Raw genomic sequence first — 24669 nt, 5'->3', positions numbered from 1 at the left:
GTACAGTGCTCTGAACTCCGTAGGTGATCGATAAATGCGACCAAATGAACAGTACAATGGACTGGCTGTCAGGGTTCCCGACGGGGTAAAGCCCTCCAGATTCCGTCCTCACCCGGGAGGGTCCAGTTCATTATGGGAAGGTGTCAGGCCTGCTTGGGAAGGGCCGTGGCACCCTGCCGTCCTGGGTCCGCCCAGACTAGAGGGAGCAGTGCTCCCGCCGGTGCCCAAACTCCTGCAGGGCTTCCTCTTCCTCCTCCAACCTCGCTCAGCCTCCCGGCTGACATAAGAGCAGGGCAGGGCCACTCCCAGAGGAGGGGGCGGGAGGAGCGGCTGGGCTGCGGGGGCTGCAGGGGAGGGAACGGCACCGCGGAAGGGGCTTTTACCCCCAGGGCAGGAGGAGGAGGAGAGAGGAGGCCCACAGCACCTGGCAAGCCGAGAGGCCGGGAACAGCCGGACCAGCTGAAGCCGCCAGCTTCAGCTCCAGCCGCAGCCCCAGCCAGGTCCCCGCCTCCAGCCGCAGCCCATCCCCAGCCCCAGCTGAAGCCCCCAGCGCCAGCTCCAGCTCCCTCCCCACCTCCAGCCGCAGCCCAGTCCCAACCCCAGCTCCAGTCCCCTTCCCAGCCCCAGTTCCAGCCCCCTCCCAAGCTCCAGCCGCAGCCCTCTCCCCAGGCGCAGCTCAAGCTCCAGCCCCAGATCCAGCCCCCTCCCCAAGCCCCTCTCCAGCACCCCGGCAGCCCCCTCCCCAGCCGTAGCCCCCTTCCCCAGGCCCAGCTCCAGCCCCCTCCCCAGCCCCGGCTCCAGCTCCGGCAGCAGCCGCAGCCCCCTCCCCAGCCGCAGATTCAGGCCGGGATCCCGGAAAGCAGCGGTCGCCCGGCCGATGGGGGTGTGGGGGCTGAGCCTGGCTCCTCCCCGTGAGGACAGACAGCGGGTGTGAGCGGGAGGCCTGGAGGGCTGGGGGAGGGGGTCTCAATCGTCTGCCCGCCCAACAGACCCGAACCCCGGCAGGGCCCAGGCTGGGGGCACCCTCCCTCCCCCGCAGCCGGCAGCTCCAAGCTGTTCCCTGCGGTGAAAACTCCCCTCCCGGTCGCGGGAAATTAGGGGAGCCGAATGAGAGGTGTACCCAGGCCTCTCGGCTTGCCCTGCCTGGGGCTTGGGACCTTCTGGTCAGGGTAATCGGCTGAGGCTGGCTGCAAAGGGCGTGGAGCTACAGTCCGATCGAGAGAGCCCGCCCACCTGGAGGGAAGGACGAAGCGGGGGTCTTGGCTAAGATTTGCTTTGCCGGAGAAAGAGCGGCTTCTCAGTCCTTCCCAACGCGCCTAGCAACGGCGCCCTGCCATCAAGAGAGCATCCGTCGCCGTTTCCCCGGCCCGGGTGGGGACTCCGCGGACCCGGCTCTAGGCTGAGCCGGCAGGCCCGGTCCAGGACGCTTGGTGGGAATTGGAGAGACCCCCTGAAGGGAACCCCGGAAGGCGAGCGAGCCAGAACAGTGCCCCCGCTCAAGGCCCGGCCGGGCCAGGCTGGCTCACCATGTTCAGTAGGTCGGGATACCAGGCTCTCCCCTTGGGCGATTTTGACCGCTTCCAGCAGTCCAGTATTGGGCTCTATGGATCTCAGAAGGGCTTCTTCTCCCTGGGGCAAGGGCAGGATCCGATGGGCCACCTGCAAGACGCCGGTGAGTGTCAAGGGGATGGAGGAGGGAGGGATCACGAGTCGAGCCATAAACCCTCAGGAGGGGACAAGGTTTGGGGCGGGGGTTTTTCACCAGGTGAAGGCATCTCCAGGACATCCCCTCCTGTCCTTTGGACTGTAAGCTCGTGGTGGGCAGAGAAGCAGCATGGTTCAGTGGAAAGAGCCCGGGCTTGGGAGTCAGAGGTCATGGGTTCGAATTCCAGCTGTGCTACTTGTCAGCTATGTGACTTTGGGCAAGTCGCTTAACTTCTCTGTGCCTCAGTTCCCTCATCTGTAAAAATGGGGATTAAGACTGTGAGCCCCACGTGAGACAACCCGTCCAGCACTTAGAACAGTACATGGCACATAGTAAGCGCTTAACAAATACCATCATCATCATTATTATTATATTGTGCTCTCTCAAGAGCTTAGTACATTGCTCTGTGCACAGTAAGCATTCAGTAAATATGATCGACTGACTTGGGCCTCCCAGGGGTGGGCACAGGGCAAGACAAAGAACTAAAGAACTCGGGTCTGATTCTGGTACTGGAGGAGGAGTCCGCTGCTGAACTTCACTGGTCACTGTTCTGATGGGAGATAGGGCCTGGTGCACATGCCCAAGAAGTAAGTAGTTGTTTTCTGAGTTCCTCTAGAACGTGTCTAGTGGGAAGACCATGAGTCCCAGAGTCAGGAGACTTGAGTTTCAGTTCCAGTGTTGCCATTTGCCCATTGTGTGACCTTGGGCATTCCATTTAACTTCTCTGTGCCACAGTTTCCCCACTGGTAAAATGGGGATAAAATAAATGCCAGCTTTTCCTCCCTTTTAGATTGAGCCTCATGTGGGCTAGGATTGTGTCCCATCTGATTGTCTGATTTCTACCCCAGTGCTCAGCCCAGTGCTTGACTCACTAAATACCCTCATTATGTGAGAGCCTTGTGGGTAGGGAGCATCTGTTATAATGTACTTTCCTAAATGCTTTAATACAGTGCTCTGCACAGAGTGAGCCCTCAATAAATAACATTGATTGATACCCTCAATAAACACCCTCAATTATTGCACCCTCAATAAATACCATTGATTTCCTCATCAGAGTGTGTGGATGGTCTTGGCCTAGCCCAGACCAGCCTCTCCTGCTGCAAAGGATCACACTGGGTAATATTGTTATTATTATTATTATGGTATTTGTTAAGTGCTTACTGTGTGGTAGACACTGTACTAAGCGCTGGTATGGATACAGGCAAATAAGGTTGGACACAGTCCCTGTACCACGCGGGGCTCACAGACTCAATTCCCATTTTACAGATGAGGGAACTGAGACACAGAGAAGTGAAGTGGCTTGCCCAAGATCACACAGCAGATGAGTGACAGAGTCGGGATTAGAACCCGTGGCTCCCTGGCCTATGCTCTATCCGTTGTGCCACGCTGCTTCTCCAGCGCTTAGTACATGGTCCCTGGCATATAGTAAGTGCTTAACAAATACCACAATTACTATTATTATTATTCTCCATTGAGTACCCATTCTAACAGCCCCAAAGCCAATATGAGGGCATCAGATTGTGCTTATTTTGATCTTATTGGTCCTCCCCACAGTCTTAAGAGAAACCATTCAACAGCTAAGGCACAGGGAGGCCAGGAGGCTTTTATTTAATGTTTCACTGTCCATCAGGGCAAACTCTGGAGTAGGACTCAGGTGTCTTTATTTGGGGGCTACAGCTCCTCCTACTAGGCAGTCCTGTTCTTGGTCCTTCAGGCTCCAAAGCCCCAGTACCTGGATCCATCGCTATCCCTTTGAGTCAGCAGGATGAGATGCGATGTGCTGCCCTTGTAGCTGTAAAACTATTTGCCTCATCCCAGAAGTGGCTGCATCTTCAGGTGAAATGAGCCAGAAGCAGTACCTGCTGTTTCTGCAGCTCACTTGGGAAAGTGGTGAGTCCCATGAGGGACAAGGGACTCATGTCTTATTTCCACCTGTTTATCATCTCCCAGCAGTCTGCACACAGTAAGCGCTAAATAAATGCTGCTATTAAACCTGTAGCATTTTATATCTGGGGGTAGAGTATTGCTGATGGAGGTAGAGGATTGTTCAGAAGGCAGTTCTGCACATAGTAGGTGTTAAATAAATGCTACTACTACAACTTTAGCATTTTATATCTGGGGGTAGAGTATTGCTGATGGGTTCAGAAGGAGGTACTGAGCCAGCTCTGGAAGACAGAGGGATTGAGGTTTGAATAACTGGTTGGAGAAAAGCCAGTTTCCATCACTCAGGCTGCATAATCCAGGTACCCCAAGTTAGAGGGATAACCTCTAGCCCCCCATCTCACTGTGGCAGGGCAAAAAACTACTCAACCTGGTTTTCTGGTGGCATCAAGTGTATAGTACCTAAAATGTCTGCTGAGTTTCCTATCCTATTTTGTGTCTCCCTCAGCACTTAGTATAGTGCTTGGCACAGAGTAAGTGCTTAACAAATACTATATTATCACTATTTTTATTATTTGGGAACAAGGGGTCTGTGGAGTAGACTGACCCCAGAATACTAGTTTCTGGATTCCAGCTACCTTTTTTCCAGGGTTCTGAAAGAGTAACAGATCCCATTTCCTGGGTGACTAGGGTGCAGTTGCCCTGAGGGAGTCCTTAGGAGAGGCAGAGCTATCTCAGATGAGCTGATTTCCCCTCAATATGTTGTCACCAGTCATCCAAGCAGAAATGACTGCAGCCCTTTGTCTTGTACTTGAGGTCAGGGAACATAGTACCATGCTGGGCATCTGAAGGGAAGGTTAGGGGCCGGCACAGGGGAAATGCAAGTACAAATTCTATCACCTGGAATTACATAGGGAAGAATCTCACATTAAGGAAAACTCACCCTAAATTGCTTACACCTTGAATGATAGTACTTGCTGAGGGACACTGTCATCATCATCATCATCGTCATCATCAATGGTATTTATTGAGCACTTACTGTGTGCAGAACACTTTACTAAGCACTTGGAAGGGTGCAATGCAATAGAGCTGGCAGACACAGTCCCTGCCCTTAATGAGCTTACAGTCTATTGGGGGAGACAGTCATTAGTATAAGGGTCTACATCATGCTGTATACAGACATACATTGCCAGAAGTTTGTCCCCTAATTTTACAGTTGCATTCTCTCCCAAACCCATAGTGAGAACTCACCTTGTAGGAGAAGCGACCATACCATGTTAGACATCTGAGGGCTAGGACAAGGGCTGGGTAGGATGGATGGGAGTATCCCACATGAGCAGAACAGTGATAAGTGATCGATCTCCCAAAGGTTTCCAACCATGATCACTCCAGAGAAGGTTGTATCTGGGAAAATCTTGAGCCCCTGAGATGAACAGTGCCATCCAAGGAGGATATGGTCTGGTTTAAGCAACTATTTTCCAGATAGTTTGGAAAATGAAAAAAAAACAACATAGCTTGGAAATGATTCTAAATGATTATAAAGTGGGAGCATAGCCAGAAATCCTGCCCCTAGACTTTCCTCCATCCTGCTACTCTCCCTGTTCTGCATCTCACTTGTCTTTGTTGTTATTTTTATTCCCTGGTGCTGTAGAAACCACTATCACTATAGTCAATTCCTCCGTGCAGGGTCTTAGGCCTGAAGTCTCAGGACTCAGGCTCATCCATGTACCTGACAGGAGACTCCATCATCCAATAGCAACACTGTATTTTTACCTAAAGAGTGTAAGCTCCTTATGGGCAGGAATATGTCCTTTCTTTATTCTGTTCTCCTAAGTGCCCAACATATATTCATTCAATCTTATTTACTGAGTGCTTACTGTGTGCAGAGAACTGTTCTAAACACTTGGAAGAGTACAACACAACAATAAATGGACACATTCTCTGCCCACAATGAGCTTACAGTCTAGAGAAGGGGAAGACAGACATCAATATAAATAAATAAATTACAGATATGTACATAAGTGTTGTGGGGCTGAAGGGGGGAAGAACAAAGGGAGCAAGTCAGGGCGATGCAGAAGGGAGTGGGAAAACAGGAAAGGGTGGCTTAGTCTGGGAAGCCCTCTTGAAGGAGGTGTGCCTTCAATAAGGCTTTGAAGAGAGGAAGAGTAATTGTCAGTTGGATTTGAGGAGGGAAGGCATTCCAGGCCAGAGGCAGGATGTGGGCTAGGGGTCAGCAGTGAGATAGGCCAGAATGAGGCACAGTGAGGATAGCAGTATGGTGCACTGCATAAATGGGAGCTAAGTAGAAACTGTTACAACAACAACTATTAATAGTACTACTAGTACTACTACTATTATTGCAAAAAAGAGAGAAAAGAAGGGAGGTGGGAAGAGTTAGAAATTTTTCTTTCCATTCATTCATTCATTCGTGTTTATTGATGATGCTGATGATGATGGTATTTGTTAAGCGCTTACTATGTGCCAAGAACTGTTCTAAGAGCTAGGGTAGATACAAGGTAATTAGGTTTTCCCACGTGGGGCTCACAGTCTTAATCCCCATTTTACAGATGAGGTAACTGAGGCACAGAGAAGTTAAGTGATTTGCCTAAAGTCACACAGCTGATAATTACAGAGCCAGGATTAGAACCCACAACCTCTGACTCCCAAGCCCGGACTCTTTCCACTAAGCCATGCTTCTTCTCTACTAAGCCACACTGCTTCTCTTCAGAGCACTGTATTAAGCGCTTGGGAGAGTACAGTCTAATAATAAACAGACACATTCCTTGTGAAAAATAGTGCTTGGCACATAGTAAGTGCTTCACAAATACCATTGTAAAAAACAGCTGAGTCTACAAGAATCAGCTCACCAGCAATCCAGGAAGTGATTCTTGGAGCAAGAGATTGTGATTGCTCAGTGGATTGTAGCACTTGACAATTCACAGCTTGCATGTCTCAAATTTGACTAGTTTTATTTTTAGCTCTGCTTGGCAGATCCTCTGAGTTCTACTTCTCCAACAGCTCATTTAGGCTTCGATCAAGGAATGGGGACAGTACTTCATCAGAGTTTTGGTGGCGTATCATTGTGGGTGGCTGAGGACTGGGGGTCAAGTGGATCAAATGCTGGGAGGAGCACTATTGGCAGGCGTCAGGATCAGGTGTCTGTGTATTTTTTGCTGAACACTAAACCAATGGTGCCTAGATCTGCAGGTTGGGAATTTTTCCCACAAACCAAATCTTTTTCAGCCACCCCACTTATTTTACCTGGCAGTTTAAGTTGTGTGAGACTACCAAACTGTTTAGCAAATATATTAGCATTTTATTGTTGGTGGTGTACTCCTCACCTCCCTCTCCCCCCACCCACCCTTGAGGACCAAACAACAGGAAATTGATTTTGAGCTGCAGCAAGAAGGATTGAGTTTAGATCTGAAGTATGGTTTTTAGACCCTGGAATGGGACACTGGAATGTTTGGAGTTTTCTTCTCTGGAGAGCATTAGAGTATTAAAACTAGGAGAGCTCTCATCTGGTTGCAGTAGTTTAGAACATCACAATGTTCCTTCCCAATTTAGGATTCTAGGAATCTTGGGTTGGAAATCTTTGGAAAATGTCCTTTGAACCTCACCTGGGGATGGGAAAGCTCTCATTGGACTCAGTCTTGCATGGTTCCAGGCCTGGCAGACAGTGTGTCAATTGATCAATCAATAGTTTTTACTGAGTGTCAGTTGTGTGCAGAGCACTGCAATTAATGTTTGGCAGAGTTCAATATAATTAGTACACATAATCCATGCGCTTAAGGGGCTTACACTCTATTTTGATAGGCAATAAAATAAATTACAGGTAGGAGGAGGCAATAGAGTATAAAAATATGTACACATGTGTCAAAGGGAGGTGGGGGCTAGTACCTAAATGTTTGATGTGGAAATGCTAAAGTAAAAGTTGTTGGGGGAATAAGGTGGGGGGATGAGCACTTAGTCAGGGAAGAATCTCCTGGAGGAGATGTGATTTCAGAAGGGCTTTGAAGGTGGATAGAGCAGGACACTCCTCTTCCTGCCAGATGTGGATGTAGAGGGGAAGCAAGTTCCAAGCAGAAGGGAGGATGTGAGCAACAGGATGGCAGAAGGAGGGACACTAACAAAGCTCAGCAAGTAGGTTGGCTTGAGAAGAGTGAAGCATTTAAGTGAGAGGAGAAGGGTGAGGATAAGTAGGTGAGGGAGAGCTGAATGAGGGCCTTAGAGTCCATGCCCCAGAGTTTCGGCTTGATTTATAAAAGAAGAATGGAAGGGCAACCATTGGAGGTTTTTGAGGAGTGGGGAGGGTTGTGCAAAGTGATATAAAACACAATCCAGATAGCAGGGAAGATGGACTGGAGAAGGGAGAGATTGGAGACAGAAAGGTCAGTGAGGAGGCTGATGAAGTAGTCGAGTTAGGATATGACAAGGTCCTGGACCAGTGTAATGGCAGTTTGGATGAATGTAGTCCTGTGACCAGGAATGGCTTGACCTTTGGTGAACAGTCAACTGACTTGGCCTAGCGGCCATTATATTGATTATGGCATTTACTAACCACTTACTGCCTGCTAAGCATGGGGGTAGCTTATGGAGTTAAGAGGTTGGACACAGTCCCTGAAAATCAATCAATCAATCAATCAATCAGTCATATTTATTGAGTGTTTACTTTGTGCAGAGCACCGCACCAAGCTCTTGGGAAAGTATAATACAACAGAATTAGCTGACACATTCTCTCTGCCCATAACAAACTTACAGTCTGGAGTGGAAGACGGACATTAATATGTCCTTCATGGGGCTCACAATCTATTTTATCCCCATTTTACAGATGGGGAAATGAGGCCCAAATAGGCCAAATGACTCTCCCAAGGTCACACGGCAGGCCAGTGGTAGCCTGGGACTAAAACTTGGGTTTTCTGACTCCCAGTTGTGAGGTCTTTCCACTGGGCCTCCCTCATTGCCTTCCAACTGCTGTTACTGCAGCTAATCAGACTTCAGACTTTTTGTACTTTTTCTCCTATCAGTCTTTGCTCTTGAAATGCAGCAAGTGGGCCACCTCAGAGCCAGGCATTGGCAGATTGACTCATGGGAATGTCTGTATAGAAAACCTGTGTTGGCCAAAGCAGTCTTACAAATATATACCAAGAATTTACCAGCCCTCGTGGCTGTGTCGCAGCCAGCCATCTCAGGGAGGGAGCAATACTAGTACTATTACTACTACAATTACTACTACTAATGACACTTGTTAAGTGCATATTATTTGCCAAGCACTTGTACTAAGCACTGTGGCAGATTCAAGATAATCAGATTCACACAGTCCCTGTCCCACCTGGGGCTCATAGTTCAATACTAATAACTAAATGAATGCTATCAGCATCCTTTCCCACTGATTTGACAGAAATTGTTACCTGCTCCAGGGAGGAGGTAAATGGCAATTTTCAATTGGAAGATGGGAAGAAAAACTTTCCTGGTGGATTTCCCTTCTGGATTTCCTGCCCCTAACGTGTCCTGCTCTTTATTTTTGATTTGCCTCCTGGGGTTTGAAGAAAGTTAGAGGATCTCTCTGACTAGCTTATCCACTCTAGATCTTATTTCCCCCGATGCATTTCTTTTCTCCTCGATCCTGTGACAGAGCATTTCAGGGCAAAGGGACTAGCTCCCCTTTTTGACTTCTCCTCTACCAGGTACAGAGGGCATCTAACACTCAGCTGATGAAGGAAAATGATTCTATGACTACAGTTTCAATATGTACCCACTGCTGAAACTTCGTGGGCTCTGGGTGCCACCAAACCACATCCATAGGCAACAACATATCACTGGCCAAACCCCAGTGCCAAGATGGGCATTGTACCATCTAGGCTGTGGGCAGTTTAGGAGCAAGTCACCTCCTTGGAATGTCTGTTAAGAGCTTACTATGTGCCAAGCACTTTCCTAAGTGCTGGGGTAGATACAATAGTAATAATAATAATAATGGCATTTATTTAGCACTTACTATGTGCAAAGCACTGTTCTGGTCCCACGTGGGGCTCACAGTCTAAGTTTAAGGGAGAATAGGTATTGAATCCCCAATTTTGCGTATTTATTGAGCACTTACTGTGTGCAAAGCACTGTACTAAGTCCTTGGAAGAGTACAGTATAATAACAAACACACACATTCCTGCCCACAATGAGTTCACAGTGTAGAGGACAGCATAAGCACTGTCTGGAAAGAGAAGACGGGAAAAACAACATGGTCTAGTGGTTAGAGCTGGGGCCTGTGAGTCAGGTGGACCTGGATTCTAATCTTGGCTCTGCCACTTCCTTGCTGTGTGACTTTGAGGAAGTCACTATGCCTCAGTTACCTCATCTGTAAAACGGGGATTAAGACTGTGAGCTCCATTTGGAACATGGATCGGGTCCAAACTGATTAGCTTGTATCTACCCCAGTGCTTAGTACAGTGCCTAGCATAGAGTAAGCCCTTAATATTATAAAAAATTTTAAAAATAAAAGAATAGGGACCAGCAGAGGGAAATCTGGGATGGTGGTGACAGCTGACAGGTGAAATGGGGCCAGCTTTGGAATATCCAAGTTAGAAGGCTGTATCAAATCCCCAGGACTGCTGGTGAGTTTTCTCAGGAAGCCTCGTCAAACAAAGCACTGTTCTAAACACTTGGAAAAGTACAACACAAATAAGACACATTCTCTGCCCCCATGAGCACTGAGTCTAATGTGTTTCCTCGAAAGCTCAGGGAAAACCACTTCCTCATCCTCTCTGTCATGACCCTCACTCCCTATCTTTCCCTCCCTCTTCCAGAATCCCGACAGGGCTGGTTGTCATGGATCTGCCATGGGGTTGTGAGCTTCCTGGTCTTCCTGCTGCTGATCGTAACGTTCCCCATTTCCGGGTGGTTTGCTTTGAAGGTAATAGCATCGGTAATCACAACCTCATCAAAACCACAGGTTGGGGAAGACAGGGTAAAGGTGGAGAATTTCCTCTCAGTGGTCCACCTTGTTTCCGTGCCAATTGGATTGCTTCCCTGTCATGATTGGTGGCCCATCTCTCGGGCTTCTTGGAAAGGATTAAAGGTAATGTTTTTAATGGTATTTGTTAAGTACTCACTATGTGCCAGGCACTGTATTAAAGTGCTGGGGGTAGATACAAGCTAATCAAGTGGAACGTAGTCCATGTCCCACATGATGCTCACAGTCTTAATCCCCATTTTACAGATGAGGTAACAGAGGCACAGAGAAGTTAAGTGACTTGTCCAAGGTCACACAGCAGACAAGTGGCAGAGCCAGGATTAGAACCCAGGTACTTCTAACTCCCAGGCCCGTGCTCTACTCACTAGGCCATGCTGCTTCTCAATGATCTCCTCCCTCAATAAACCATATGATAAGGGAACATAGAGGTTTTTCAGAAATTTCCTGAAGTGAATGAGCATTTACCCTGTACAGATATGACATTTGTCCCAACTACTGGACAGCAGTCAGGACACTGAAGAATGGCAATGCCCCTGGACCTGATGGCAGATCTCTGAATCTGTAAGCATGGAGGGGGTCACTCTGCTCACATACTTCTTCCTCAACATCCTGTGGAAGTGCCACAGGAGCTAAAGGATGCAACTCTCATTGTCATCTTCAAGAAGGAATCTCATTACTCTCCACTGCTGGCAAGATCCTCGCCAGAGAAATCCTGGATCAGTGACTGAAGAATATTGTTAACCAAACGCTCCAGGAATCAATCGTATTGGATCCAATACGATTCCAATCCAGGAATCACAGAGGGGCACAGCTGGCATGAAGCAGCATGGCCTAGTGGAAACAACATGGACCTGGAAGTCAGAGGACTTGGGTTCTAATTCTGGTTCCACCACTTCTCTGCTGTGTGACCTTGGGCAAGACACTTAATTTATCTCTTCCTCAGTTACCTCATCTGTAAAATGGGGATTTAGACTGTAAGCCTCATTTGTGACATGGACTCTATCCATCCTGTTAATTTTTTATCAACCCCAGTGCTTAGAACAGTGCCTGGCATGTAGGAAGCACTTAAAAAAGCCATTAGAAAAATAAAAGAAAAAATAATTTGGTTGCCTGTTAGACACAGGAAAACTGAAGGGAGCAGCACAAGCCCTCCCTTTGGTCTTCACAGACCAAAGAGTTTTCCATTACACAGAGATTTACAAGAACACCACCCCCGTGTTGTAGGAGAACTGGGAGTGCTAGGCTTTGGCAGTGCTGGGCTTTGGACTTGGGACAGGGGAGGAAGTGTAGGCTAGTGGAAGCTAGAAGATTTGGGTTCAAGTCTCCGCTCTGCCCTGCCCTACTATGTGTAGCCACTTAACCTTTCTGGACCTCAGTTTCCTCATCTGTAAAAAAGGGAGTAAGGTAGGTTGTGATCCCCGTGTGGAATAGGGCCTGTGTCTGATCTCTTATCCGCATAGCTACCACAGTACTAAGCACATAGTAAGTGATTAATAAATCCTGTAATTATTATCATTATTATTTTAATACATTTGCAGTAGGCTCTTCCAGGTAGTGTCTGAACAACCTTCAAACTTCCCCCTTAGCAGAATTCCTCCCCAAATCTATCAGTCCATCAACTGTATTTATTGAGCTCTTACTATGTGCAGAGCATTGTACTATGTGCTTGGGAGAGCGTGGTACAACAAAATTGGCAGACATGTTCCCTGCCTATAATGAATTTACAGTCTAGAGGGGGAGACAGGCATTAATATGAGTAAATAAGTAATTTATAATATACAATTTAAAGATATATACTGAGGTTGGACGTGGGGAGAATATCAAGTGTCCAAAGGTCACAGATTGATGTGCATAGATGATGCAGAAGGGAGAACGATTCAGGGAAAGGAGGGCTTAATTGGGGAAGACCTCAAGCTTCACACTTCAGATTTTCTTCCTTCCATCTACTCCCCCTTTTACCTGAATTTTCACTCGTTCATTCATTCATTCAATCATATTTATTGAGCGCTTACTGTGTGCAGAGCACTGTACTAAGCACTTGGGAAGTACAAGTTGGCAACATATAGAGCCAGTCCCTACCCAACAGTGGGCTCACAGTCTAGAAGGGGGAAACAGAGAACAAAGCAAAACATAGTAACAAAATAAAATAAATAGAATATGTACAAATAAATAGAGTAATAAATACGTACAAACATATATACATATATACAGGTGCTGTGGGGAGGGGAAGGAGGTAAGGCGGCGGGGATGGAGAGGGGAAGAAGGGGGAGAGGAAGGAGGGGGCTCAGTCTGGGAAGGCCTCCTGGAGGAGGTGAGCTCTCAGTAGGGCCTTGAAGGGAGGAAGAGAGCTAGCTTGGCGGATGTGTGGAGGGAGGGCATTCCAGGCCAGGGGGATGACGTGGGCCAGGGGTCAACAGCGGAACAGGCAAGAATGAGGCACAGTGAGGAGATTAGCTGCAGAGGAGCGGAGGGTTCAGGCTGGGCTGTAGAAGGAGAGAAGGGAGGTGAGGTAGGACGGGGCGAGGTGATGGAGAGCCTTGAAGCCGAGGGTGAGCAGTTTCTGCCTGATGCGTAGGTTGATTGGTAGCCACTGGAGATTTTTGAGGAGGGGAGTAACATGCCCAGAGCGTTTCTGGACAAAGACAATCCGGGCAGCGGCGTGAAGTATGGATTGAAGTGGGGAGAGACAGGACGATGGGAGATCGGAGAGGAGGCTGATACAGTAATCCAGACAGGATAGGATGAGAGCTTGAACGAGCAGGGTAGCGGTTTGGATTGAGAGGAAAGGGCGGATCTTGGCAATGTTGCGGAGGTGAGACCGGCAGGTTTTGGTGACGGCTTGGATGTGAGGAGTGAACGAGAGAGCGGAGTCGAGGTTGACACCAAGGTTGAGGGCTTGTGAGACAGGAAGGATGGTAGTGCCATTAACAGTGATGGGAAAGTCAGGGAGAGGGCAGGGTTTGGGAGGGAAGACAAGGAGTTCAGTCTTAGACATGTTGAGTTTTAGGTGGCAGGCAGACATCCAGATGGAGATGTCCTGAAGGCAGGAGGAGATGCGAGCCTGGAGGGAGGGAGAGAGAGCAGGGGTAGAGATGTAGATTTGGGTGTCATCAGTGTAGAGATGATAGTTGAAGCTGTAGTTGAATTTGTGGGAGCGAATGAGGTCACCAAGGGAGTGAGTGTAGATCAAGAACAGAAGGGGACCAAGAACTGAACCTTGAGGAACCCCCACAGTAAGGGGATGGGAGGGGGAGGAGGAGCCTGCAAAAGAGACTGAGAATGAATGGCCGAAGAGATAAGAGGAGAACCAGGAGAGGACGGAGTCTCTGAAGCCAAAGTTGGGTAGCGTGTTGAGGAGAAGGGGGTGGTCCACAGTGTTGAAGGCAGCTGAGAGGTCGAGGAGGATTAGGTAAGAGTATGAACCATTGGATTTGGCAGGCAGGAGGTCATTGGTGACCTTTGAGAGGGCAGTTTCCGTGGAATGTAGGGAACGGAAGCCAGATTGGAGGGTGTCGAGGAGAGAGTTGACATTGAGGAATTCGAGGCAGCGCGTTTTCACCCTGTGGCGCCACTGTTCTGGGTCAACTTTACCACTGTAACCAGTTGAATAACTTCCATCACACCAGTTGGCTTTTGGGAGTCATGTGGCCTGTCTTCAGCAAAGTGCTGTGTGTCCTTGGGGAAGGTGCTTATTTCTCTGTGCCTTACTTTCCCAGTCTGGAAAATGGGAAGGATCTGTTTGCTCCTTCCCTGATTCCCATGGAAGTTTGGGCTAGGAAGGAGCTGGTATTAGTGGCAAGAGTGCTTTGAGTTTCCTGGAAATTGGAGATCAAAAGATGAGGATGGTTATTGTCTGGGAAACATGGCTGTGCCCTGTGAGGCCAAGGGGAAGCAGATACAAGGATGAACCAAGGGTGGGCAAGAAGGAACAATTAGCTGCTTTTGGTGGGGGGCAGGGGATGCACTAAGCCGATCCCCAGTTCTTTCTGTTCTGTTCCCCATGTGTCATTTATAGATCGTCCCTACATATGAGCGGATGATTGTTTTCCGGCTGGGCCGTATCCGGGCCCCCCAAGGGCCGGGCATGGTCCTGTTACTGCCCTTCATTGACAGCTGGCAGCGGGTGGATCTGAGGACAAGAGCCTTCAGCGTCCCACCCTGCAAGGTGAGCTGTGCTGGCTGGAGGGGTTGCTCCCCCTCTGGGAGTTGGCTTAGGTCCCTGGGTGTGTGGGGTGGCCCAGTCCCTGGAAACTGGTGCTCCTGGAGCTTAAAGTCAGTGGGGAAAAGGACTGTGTCCATGCTCCACTGGGACAGGCTCGGGAGAGTGATATCAGCCAGACTCCGGCTGAAGGACACAGTCATTGAATAGCAAGAGAACTCAGGGTCAGAAGCCAATCTTCACTGATTCTATGAATCAATCAATGGTCTTTTTTGAGCACCTACTGTGTTCAGAGAACTGTTCTAAGTGCTTGGAGGAGTACCATATAAGAAAGTTGGTTGACATATTCCCTGCCTACCAGGAGCTTACAGTCTAGAGGAGAAGCCAGACACTAAAATAAATTATGGATATGCCACAAGTGCTATGGGACTGAGGGTGGGGTGGATATTAAGTGCTTCAAAGGGACAAATCCAAGTGCAAGGGTGACAGAAAAGAGAGGGAGTGAGGAAATGGGGAAGGCTTCTAGGAGGAGATGGGAGGGGTTGGTCTAGGAGAATCTGGCCCTGAGGACTTGGAAAATCCTGGCCTCTTCTTCTGCTCTGTCATCCCCCTTCCTGGCTCTGTCATCTTATTTATTCTGGACATAAGAAGTGAAGGCTCACCATGGAAACCTGGCAGAAAGCTGGGAAAATATCTCCGCACCTGCGCATGCCGAGGCGGCCGGACCCTGCGGGCAGCTTAGTATTGTGATTCTTGCAGGAGAGCAGGCAGGGGGCGGGGGTGGGGGGAGAGAGAGGGGGGAGAGAGAGAGAGAAAGAGAGAGAGAGAGAGAGAGAGAGAGAGAGAGAATGTGTATGTGTGTGTCTGTCTCTAGTCTGACTGCCCTCCATAATGACTGGGACTTGGTTGAGAAGGAGGTTGTTTGGGTGACGCTTCCTCCCACTCGCCCACCCCTCCCTGGGTCTCTCTCCCACTCCTGCTCCCCTGTCCCAAGGGACATGACAGAGGGAGAAGGGAGAAGGATCAAACTCGCTCATCTCTGCCCGGTCTTATTCATTCCCCTCTCCCGAAGGATTCCATCTATCAATTCCTGACCAAACTACTCTCCCATTCTCAGTTTACCCTGCCCCATCAGTATGGTCATCCTTGACCTTTGCCCAGGAGCGAGCAAAGTCTGTAGCCTCCCAGGCGAGATGCTGGCCAGCTGTCCTAGAAATGGAGTGGTCCCACTTTGACCCTGGCAGCTGACCTCCAAGGATGGAGCTGTGATCTCCATCGGGGCAGACGTCCAGTTCCGCGTCTGGGACCCAGTGCTGTCTGTGATGACAGTGAAGGACCTGAACGCGGCTACCCGCATGACAGCCCAGAACGCCATGACCAAGACCTTGCTGAAGAAGCTGCTACGGGAGATCCAGGCGGAGAAGCTGAGGATCGGAGACCAGCTCTTGGTGAGGTGTCCGTCGGCCGCCTTGTGCCCTGCCAGGGCTCCCTCCCTATCTTTTGGGCCCGCCTGTGAGTGCAGATCCTCTAACTCGCAGCCAAACCACAGGGTCCGGTGGGCAAGGCTAAGTAAACCAGTCATGCAGGGCATGGAGGGGAACTTTGCATAAGAGATTCTTGTCACATTCCTGAGACTTAGGGAATTGAAAGAAGACTCTACCTCAATTGGAGGGCACTCAAGCACCCAACAGTCCACATCACAGGCCTGGAAGGGAATTTGGCGGGGGTCAATCAGGCCAGCCCCTGACTTCCAAGCGGGACAACACCCCAATTGTTTTCCCCCTGAGTTTTCTATCCAGAACCAGAGTTGGAAATAGAGGGAACAGGGAAGTTGGGGAGGGTAGAAGAATATGGGGGTCCTGCCAAGATTTAACACCAGATATTGGCTCCCTGACCGATCATGGGCATTTTTTTTACAGGAAGAGGGGAAGGTCTTGCTGTCTTTGGCAAAGGAATTAGGGATGAAGCTAAGAGGTGAATCGAGAGCCTGTGACTCTGACACCCCCTTGCCCCCTCTTCAAAGGCCTGTTTAAAAGGGAAGACTGTGACCTCAGCTGTAACCTGCCCTCGATGCCTGGGCCTGCAGTCCCAGTGCCCAGGGTGAAGCCTGAGGTCCCCAGAAGGGAAGCCCATAGCTAGACCTGCTGAGCATTGGTGCCCAGGGCATGGAGGAAGCCCTATTTCACCATCTGGAGTGGGTGGTAGCCATTCCTGTCCTCCTCACTTCTCGCTTTGCCATCAGTTGGAAATCAATGACACAACCAAGTCTTGGGGGCTGGAGGTCGACCGGGTGGAACTGATCCTCGAGGCCGTGCTGCAGCCGCCCCAGGAAGGCCTCGCCACAAGCCCCTCACTGCCCGGACTGGATGGGCTGGACAGCGCCATTCAGCAGCTTGCCGTTCACTTCTTCAGTGGCAGTGCCTCTGTGTCTGGGGCCGCTGGACCCAGAGGTGGTCCTGAGGAAGGTGAGCTGCCCCTGGCCCTGTCTGCACCCACCCTGGTCTCAGCTACTCCTGGGGTGCTTTAACTGGGGAGACAGACACAAAAGTATTTACAAGTCAGGCAATCAAAATTAGTACTTGAATGTTCAGTTGAAAAGGCATATATACATGAGTGCTGAGGATGGGTATGAGAAAATATGTAGCTGATGGGTTTATATTATTATGGCTATTATTATATTTGTTAAACATTTACTATACGTTAAGCACAATTCTAAGTGCTGGGGTAGATACAGTTAATCATTTGGGACACAGTCCCTGTCCCACATGAGGCTTACAGGTGGGTTACTGGGAATTAGAAAAGACTTGTGTTTTGGGGGTTTTTTTTGGTAGGGTTTTTGTTATTTGTTAAGCGCTATGTGCCAGACACTGTACTTAGCACTAGGGTAGATACAAGCTAATCAGGTTGGAGTCAATCCATGTCCTACGTGGAGCTCACAGTTGTAATCCCCATTTTACAGATGAGGTAACTGGCACAGAGAAGTTAAGTTACTTGTCCAAGGTCACACAGCAGACAAGAGGAGGAGCTGCATTTAGAACCCAGGTAGTTCTGACTCCCAGGCCCATGCTCTATCCACTAGGCCAAATTGTGCCTCACTTGTTGGAGAAGGGGGGCTTCCAGGAGGGATTTGATTATGGGGAGAGCTGTGGTCTGTGGTTAGATTTAGGGCCAGAGGAAGTTCCAAGCAATGGGAATTGTGTGAGCTGGGGGAAGGAGGTGGGAGATTCAAGAGTGAGGTGCAGTTAGAAGCATGGCATGGGAGGAACCAAGAAAGTAGGCTGGGGAGCTGTGGTTAAAGACAGCAGCTATATCAGGTGGCGTGAGTTGAGAGAGAGCTCTGAAGCCGATTAGCACTGTTCTCACCTGAGAAACCTGCACTCTCTCTCCACCTTCACCCTTCTCCACCCTCTCCTGTCTCTCCTCTCTCATCCCCTCCCTCCTCTCCTGCCCTCTTGTCTTGTCTTTTCCTAGTGGATATGGTGGAAACGGTGAATGAAACAGAAACCCCGGCTCTTGTCATCAGCACCAACAGTAGCAGCAGCAGCAGCAGCAGCAGCCAGAGAAAGCCCAGCGCGGAAGAGCTGCTGTCTGCGGTGGAGCTTTTCCTGTCAGAAGCCCTGGTCGGCCAAGTGGGGGCCTCCTACCAGTTTGATATCCTTCTCCCTTCCAAAGCCAAGAGCACCTACTTCATAGATCTCACCTCAGGTCTTGGCTCTTTCCTGTGGCATTCTTTGTTAGGTTGGGCACCCTGGGCCTCACATAGCCCATCCTAGGGGGAAGTCATGTGAGAAGGGGCACTCCAGAGTAGGCCTTAGAGGTAGCTTGGAGGCCAAGGCCATGAAACTCCATCCTTAGGGGCAGAGGATTGTAGGGGTTCTGCTCCAGTCACAATTCCAGAAACCTGTCTAGTCTCTCTCCTACAGTGTGATGTCACTTGCCCTCATTGTCTCATTTGTCCTCAGACCATCCCTAGGAGGCAGGGAGTTTAGGGCATTGGACAAAGTAGGAAACAAAGCCCAGAGAGGCTATGTGACTTGGCCAAGACGATTCAGCAGGTTAGTGTCCAAGCTGGTTTTAGCCCCCTTCCTTCTTGTCCTCTGAGTTCTTGCTGTCTGGGAAACAGGTCCAGCTGTCCCTCAATCTAACTGCCCCGGCTTTCTCTCCTGACTGCAGGAGCTGGGAAGGCTGGAAAGGGAGTGCCTGAAGGCCCCCCAGATGTGGTCCTGGAGCTGGCGGAGGCAGACCTGCAGGCCCTGTTCTCCGGGGAGCTGCGGCCCCTAGCTGCCTACATGAGTGGCCGACTTCGGGTGAAGGGGGACCTGAACGTGGCCATGAAGCTGGAAGCGCTTTTCAGGGCAATGAAGTAGCATGGTGTGGCCATGAGCATGGCTTGGGTGTGTGTGTGCATGTCCTGGGGAGAAGGCAGAGCCACCCTGGGGCACCTGGTTGTCAGAGCCCAAGGCCAAGGAGGGAGATGGAAGGAGAAAAAGCATGGGACGGCCTCCTCTGACACGTGAGGACCCTGACAGCAGCTGACTCAGAAGCTGAGCTCTGCCTGTCCTTTGTGGGAAGGACTGCCTTTTGTCAAAAGGGCTGATGGAGGCAGAGCCAGATGGGAAGGGGGGCTCTGCAGCCAATGAGGCCCCCAGGGCAGGGCCCAGGTGGTGAGGAGCTAGGCCCACCCTGAGCCCAAATCAGAGTTCCCACCTTCACACCGAAGATGTTGTTATTGTCCGCTCTGTGCTGCATGCATTTGGTCCCCTCTCCTCCCCAGTAGGGAAGGGGCAGGGGGTATTTGTGCAGGCTTTATAAATGTTTTCCTTTCATATTGGACTTTGGAATTAAACAAGGAGCAACCTGAGACCAGTGGTTTATGCTTTTGCCTCACAGCCAGGCCCCAGGGGAGCTGAATGACAGACACTGGGGAGACGGATCCTTGATTCTCCATGACTCAGCCCTGCCTCCTCTCCAAACTACCCTTCATCACAGCGATGGGTGGGGGCTGTGATCGTACCCCCTTAGTCTAGGATCCTTTGACAGCACTGTGTTTGCTCTCTGGGAAGCCCAGGTGAATTAGGGGTTTACCTTCAGGGGACACTCATCTCTGCCCTGGGGACTGAAGGGACCTCAGAGCTATGTTGGGAGTTTGAACCATGGCTCAGTGGAAGCAGAACAGGCTTTGAAGTCAGAGGTCATGGATTCAAACCCCAGCTCCACAAATTATCAGCTGTGTGATTTTGGGCAAGTCACTTCACTTCTCTCTGCCTCTGTTTCCTCATCTGTAAAATGGGGATTAAGACTGTGAGCCCCCCCGTGGAACAACCTGATCACCTTGTAACCTCCCCAGTGCTTAGAACAGTGCTTTGCACATAGTAAGTGCTTAATAAATGCTATTATTATTATTATTATTATTATTATTATTATTATTATTATTATTATTTTAAACTCCATGGGGCCCAAAGGGGGCCCCTTTTCATAGTGCCAAACACAGGAAATTTTCCCCAGCTTGTGGCAGGGGTCCCACTTGACCCTTCTAAACCAGCCCAGGGAGGTGGGGAAGCCAAGGACAGTTATTGGGAGGTTGGTCAGACAGTCACCCGTGAGATCCATTGTTTCTCCCCCTCTCCTCCCCGACCTTGCCCTTGCCCTGGCTACTTGAGCCCCCCTGGTGCTTCGACCCTTAACAACCTCTCCTCAGTGTCTCAACTATTTCCCTCGGCTCTAAGCAACCTCCCTCATCTTCCCTCTCCATGTGCTTCCTACACACACTCCTTGAAGGATTGAAAAAATAATTAGAATAGCGACATTTAAAAATACACCTAAATAGTAAGTGTTGTCTTAACATTTGAATAAAACAATGTGTGGAGTGTGCCTGTGCTGTGAGTGAGGGGTAGCCCAGAATAGGGAGTTTTCACCTACACTGTCCCACGTGAGGTACCCTACAGCCCCACACACAGCCCTCCCCAACTCCCTTACCTCCCCAGTTTCCCCACTTTACCTGTCCTTTGGTCCTCCTCATCCTCCCTGTCCTCCACTCCCTTTCCACTCTCCCATCTCTCTTCCCTCCCATCCTCCTGCCTTCTCTGCCCTCCCAGCCCTCTCTCCAACCAACTCGAGGTAGTGCTCATAGCTGTTCAGCCCTTCTAGCCCTCACAGCGCTACTCAGCCACCTCCACAGACCCCTACATGGCTCTACACAAAACCTCACAACCTACACAGACTTGCGCAGCCCTACACAGCAGTCAAGACATAGTCCACACAGCTCTCAAAAACCTATACAACTCTACACACCCCTACAGACCAATATACAACACAAATGCCCCAGACCACTCTCATAACCCCCACAGCCCTCTGCAGCCCACACTGCCCCATTCTGGAATAAATGCTATTTCGTATGCTATGTCTCTTTCTTTCTTCCTCCCGCCACCTCCACACTGTAATATCATTGTGGGCAGGGAATGTGTCTTTTTATTTTTGTATTGTACTTTCCCAAGTGCTTAGTACAGTGTTCTGCACAGTAAGCATTCAGTAAATATGATTGAATGACTCAATGAATGCCCCTCCACTCCAAACTCCCAAGCTAAAGCCAGATTCCCCATCTCTGGGCTAGCTGGGGATGTTAAGGCCAGGGACCTCCCCAGCTGAAAGCTAAACTAGAAGTTTAAGTTTTGTGTGTGCGGTATTTGTTAAGTGCTTACTATATGCCAGGCACTGTACTAAGCACTGGGGTAGATATATATTAATCAGGTTGGACATAGTCCCTCTGTCACATAGGGCTTAGAGTCTTAATCCTAACAAAACTACATGCTAACAAAATAAAATAGAGTAATAAATATGTACAAACATATATATACATATATATAGGTGCTGTGGGGAGGGGAAGGAGGTAAGTTTGTACGTATTTATTACTCTATTCATTTTACTTGTACATATTTATTCTATTTATTTTATTCTGTTAATATGTTTTGTTTTGTTGTCTGTCTCCCCCTTCTAGACTGTGAACCCACTGTTGGGTAGGGACCGTCTCTATATGTTGCCAATTTGTACTTCCCAAGTGCTTAGTACAGTGCTCTGCACAAAGTAAGCACTCAATAAATACAATTGAATGAATGAATGAATGAAAAGGTGGGGGGGATGGGGAGGGGGAAAAGGGGGAGAGTGGGCTCAGTCTGGGAAGGCCTCCTGGAGGAGGTGAGCTCTCAGTAGGGCCTTGAAGGGAGGAAGAGAGCTAGCTTGGTGGATGTGCGGAGGGAGGGCATTCCAGGCCAGGGGGATGACGTGGGCTGGGGGTTGATGGCGGGACAGGCGAGAACGAGGCACAGTGAGGAGATTAGTGGCAGAGGAGTGGAGGGTGCAGACTGGGCTGTAGAAGGAGAGAAGGGAGATGAGGTAGGAGGGAGCAAGGTGATGGAGAGCCTTGAAGCCGAGGGTGAGGAGTTTTTGCCTGATGTGTAGGTTGACTGGTAGCCACTGGAGTTTTTGAGGAGGGGAGTAACATGCCCAGAGCATTTCTGGACAAAGACAATCCAGGCTGTGGCGTGAAATATGGATTGAAGTGGGGAGAGACAGGACAATGGGAGATCAGAGAGGAGGCTGATACAGTAATCCAGATGGGATAGGATGAGAGCTTGAACGATGGAGAGGAAAGGGCAGATCATGGCAATGTTGCGGAGCTGAGACCGGCAGGTTTTGGTGACGGCTTGGATGTGAGGGGCGAACGAGAGAACGGAGTCGAGGATGAAACCAAGGTTGCGGGCTTGTGAGACAGGAAGGATGGTAGTGCCGTCAACAGTGATGGGAAAGTCAGGGAGAGGGCAGGGTTTGGGAGGGAAGACAAGGAGTTCAGTCTTAGACATGTTGAGTTTTAGGTGGCAGGCAGACATCCAGATGGATATGTCCTGAAGGTAGGAGGAGATGCGAGTCTGGAGGGAGGGAGAGAGAGCAGGGGCAGAGATGTAGATTTGGGTGTCATCAGCGTAGAGATGATAGTTGAAGCCGTGGGAGCGAATGAGGTCACCAAGGGAGTGAGTGTAGATCGAGAACAGAAGGGGACCAAGAACTGAACCTTGAGGAACCCCTACAGTAAGGGGAAGGGAGGGGGAGGAGGAGCCTGCAAAAGAGACTGAGAATGAATGGCCGGAGAGATAAGAGGAGAACCAGGAGAGGACGGAGTCTCTGAAGCCAAGGTTGGATAGCGTGTTGAGGAGAAGGGGATGGTCCACAGTGTCGAAGGCAGCTGAGAGGTCAAGGAGGATTAGGCTAGAGTATGAGCCGTTGGATTTGGCAAGCAGGAGGTCATTGGTGACCTTTGAGAGGGCAGTTTCCATGGAATGTAGGGGACAGAAGCCAGATTGGAGGGGGTCGAGGGGAGAGTTGTCATTGAGGAATTCGAGGCAGCGCGTGTAGACGACTTGTTCAAGGAGTTTGGAAAGGAATGGTAGGAGGGAGATAGGGTGATAACTAGAAGGTGAGGTGGCATCAAGAGGGGTTTTCTAGAATGGGAGAGACATGGGCATGTTTGAAGGCAGAGGGGAAGGAACCAGTGGAGAATGAGCAGTTGAAGATGGAAGTTAAGGAGGGGAGAAGGGACGGAGCGAGAGATTTCATGAGATGAGAGGGAATGGGGTCAGAAGCACAGGTGGCCGGAGTAGCACTTGAGAGGAGGGAGGAGATCTCCTCTGAGGATACTGCTGGGAAGGATGGGAGAGTAGTGGAGAGCGTTGAGAGCTGGGGGGTTGGTGAAGGTGGGGGAGTGACTTTGAGGAGCTCAGACCTGATGGATTTAATTTTATTAATGAAGTAGGAGGCCAGATCGTTGGGGGTGAGGGAAGGAGGATGGGGAGGAACGGGGGGCCTGAGCAGGGAGTTGAATGTACGGAAGAGCTGACGGGGATGATGGGCATGGGTGTCAATAAGGGACTTGGACTTGTACCCTTCATTCACTCTACCTTCCGCCCCACAGCACTTATGTACATATCCATAATTTATATATTTATATTGATGTCCATCTCCCTCTCTAGACTGTAAGCTTATGTCGGCAGGGAACATGTATGCCACCTCTGTTACAGTGTACTCTCCCAAGCATTTAGTACAGTGCTCTACACACAGTAAGCACTAAATAAATGTGATTGATTAATTGATTGATTGAACCCTGACCTTGCCCAGACAGTGTCAAGAGCCCTGAAGTGGGAACATTTCTCCTGCTGAATCAGAGATGACACAGCCCACACCCCTACAGGGTGAGGTCTGCTGGCTTTGCCGCCAATTTTAGTTGCAGTGCTGTGCTCTGTCTTGGCCCCCGCAGAGGCAAGAAACAGGAAAAAAGGACAAGACCACTGGGTCTCTGGGACCTCTAGGATCTCTGGTCTGCTGGCCAATCTTCCTTCCCTGTAGCGGGGATAGCCTCTCTGAGACCTCCATTCTGGCCTCCCAAACCATCCTTTCCCAGCCATTTGGTTGCCAGTCAGGTCTGAGCTCCCCACAGCCCTGTGAATTCCTGATGCTTAAATGAAAAAGCAAAAACAAATCTTTTTGGAGAATACCTTTATTTCGGGAGCCTGAAAATAAACTAGATTGTTAGGGGAGAGTGAGGCAAATGGAGACTACTGTAATAAAGAAAACTAAAGATGGCAGCATGTGGCAGTGGAGAGAGTGCAGCTGGCAGTTTGGGCATGTGTGGTAGCCATCCTGATAAGATCTTTGGTATGACACCTCTGATGAGCCCCCAACAAGCTGCCTTATCAGTGACAGTTTTTGATCCCGCGAACAACAGGAAGAAAAAGACTCACGACAGCACTGATAGGCAGTACCTATGGCAGATGATTGCGAGCTTGTGCGGGCAGGGCAAGGAGGGAGGCGTGGCTTTCTCTCCCTGTTCTACCTAGTAACGGGCCTGGACCAATCAGTGCCTGCAACGTAAGCCACAGCTGCGATGCCTAAAGCAGATAAAAGGTGTTTGTT

At 49.7% G+C, this 24669-nt stretch overlaps 1 protein-coding gene across 2 annotated transcripts; it reads left to right on the top strand.

The window, feature by feature from the left end:
• Positions 1-789: 789 nt before the first annotated feature.
• Positions 790-19572, top strand: STOML1 (stomatin like 1). 2 transcript variants are annotated; one of them, XM_038746885.1, is made up of 7 exons: positions 790-1672; positions 10384-10490; positions 14566-14715; positions 15954-16157; positions 16952-17174; positions 18181-18414; positions 18883-19572. In XM_038746885.1, the coding sequence occupies exons 1-7, from the start codon at positions 1528-1530 to the stop codon at positions 19074-19076; spliced, it is 1257 nt and encodes a 418-aa protein (XP_038602813.1). In that variant the 5' UTR covers positions 790-1527; the 3' UTR covers positions 19077-19572. The 2 variants fall into 2 exon arrangements, with proteins under 2 accessions (XP_038602813.1, XP_038602814.1); XM_038746886.1 differs by lacking the exon at positions 10384-10490.
• The last annotated feature ends 5097 nt before the right edge of the window (positions 19573-24669 follow it).

This window comes from Tachyglossus aculeatus, chromosome 5 (genome assembly GCF_015852505.1).
Source record: "Tachyglossus aculeatus isolate mTacAcu1 chromosome 5, mTacAcu1.pri, whole genome shotgun sequence".
Lineage (NCBI taxonomy): Eukaryota > Metazoa > Chordata > Mammalia > Monotremata > Tachyglossidae > Tachyglossus > Tachyglossus aculeatus.
The sequence above is the reverse complement of the archived record's forward strand: the minus strand, read 5'-3'. Positions and strand labels throughout refer to the sequence as shown.